Source organism: Egretta garzetta, unplaced genomic scaffold (assembly GCF_000687185.1).
Source record: "Egretta garzetta isolate BGI_Z169 unplaced genomic scaffold, ASM68718v1 scaffold1342, whole genome shotgun sequence".
Taxonomy (NCBI): Eukaryota; Metazoa; Chordata; class Aves; order Pelecaniformes; family Ardeidae; genus Egretta; species Egretta garzetta.
The window spans coordinates 80,506-82,002 of NW_009258913.1; the positions used below are offsets into that span (position 1 = coordinate 80,506).

The 1,497-nt window shown below is 57.9% G+C and overlaps 1 protein-coding gene across 1 annotated transcript in view; it reads left to right on the forward strand.

The window, feature by feature from the left end:
• LOC118451812 (zinc finger protein 79-like) overlaps positions 1-1,297 on the forward strand; it is a 2,386-nt gene extending 1,089 nt beyond the window's left edge. Inside the window, exon 3 of the mRNA XM_035889872.1 lies at positions 3-1,297. Within this exon, the coding sequence (XP_035745765.1) occupies positions 3-170 (168 nt within the window). The 3' untranslated portion in view covers positions 171-1,297. The remainder of the gene's footprint in view (positions 1-2) is intronic.
• The last annotated feature ends 200 nt before the right edge of the window (positions 1,298-1,497 follow it).

Genomic DNA, 1,497 nt, shown 5'->3' on the forward strand with positions numbered 1-1,497 from the left:
AGAGCGCTCGTCTGCTCGAGCACCAACGTACCCACACCGGCGAGAAGCCCTACCGCTGTTCCGATTGCTCCAAGACCTTCAGCCGCGGCTCCCACCTCGCTCGTCACCGCCACCTCCATGCAGCTGAGCGGGGACCCAGTCCAGCCCTGGCGATGCACCGGGGGCTCTGAGGGGCTCCCCAAGGAGAGGGGAGGAGGTGGCAGAGCAGATGATGGTGCTTCTGTGGTGACCATGGGGACGTGGTTTGACCTGCTGGTGCCCATCATCAACAGAAGGATTCATGGAGGATCCATGACGTGGTCAGTGGCTGCTACAGCCCTTCCGTGGTGGCCACGGGGACGTGGTTTGGCCCTGTTGGTGCCCATCGTCCATACAAAGACTTCAGGAAGATCTGTGATGTGGCCAGTGGTTATTACAGCTGTTTGGTGATGGCCACGTGCCTGTGGGTTGGCCCTATCAGCACCCATCGTCAACACAAAGATTTCAGGAGGAGCCCCGACATGGCCAGTGGCTGCTACAACCCTTCTCTGGTGGCCACGGGGACATGGTTTGGCCCCATTGGCACTCACCATTAATGTAAAGCCTTGGGGAGGACCCATGATGTGGCAAATGACTCCACATGGCCCTTCCGTGGTGGCCACAGGAACGTGGTTTGGCTCCATCCATGCCCGTTGTTGGCTTGTGGGGAACCCATGTAGGCAAAGAGCCACGGCACTGGGGACAAACATGGACACAATGACTTGGGGAGGACTCATGATGTGGCCAACGGCTACTGCAACCCTTCTGTGGTAGCCCTGGGGATATGGTTTGGCCTTTTTGGTGGCCATCACCAATGCAAAGACTTGGGAAGGGTCCATGACACAGCCAATGGCTACTACAGCCCTACTGTGGTGGCCACAGAGATGTGGTTTGGCCCCATTGGAGCCCATTGCCAACACAAAGACTTGAGGAGGGCCCATGATGTGGCCAATGGGGACGTGGGTTTGCCCCACAGGTGCCTCCCGTTGGCTCATGGGGAAGCCATGTGGGCAAACAGAGATGGCATTGGGGCTGAAGGTGGACACAAAGAATTGAGAAGGACCAATGACGTGGCTCAAGGACTACTACAGCTTGTCTGTGATGGCCACGGGGACATAGTTTGGTCCTGATGACACCTATTGTCATCGCAAAGACTTGGGGAGGTCCCATGATGTGGCCAATGGCTAACACAGCCCTTCCATAGCGGCCACGTGCTCACGGTTGGCACCCACCATTCAGGAGGTGAGAAGTCACGTGGGCAAGCAGTGAGGAAGGGGGAGGGGAAGGGAATTTTTAGGGAAAAAACATCGCAATAATGGCACTAAAACGGTCCTTAAAACCCGCGTGTTGATTTCCCCCCCCCGCCGGCGCCACCAAGTTTGTTTCACTGCCCCCACCACGCGGTTTGGGGGGGACGGAAACCCCGTCGCCGGGAGGGGACAAGCGGGATGGACCCCATCTCCCCATCTGTCCATCCAG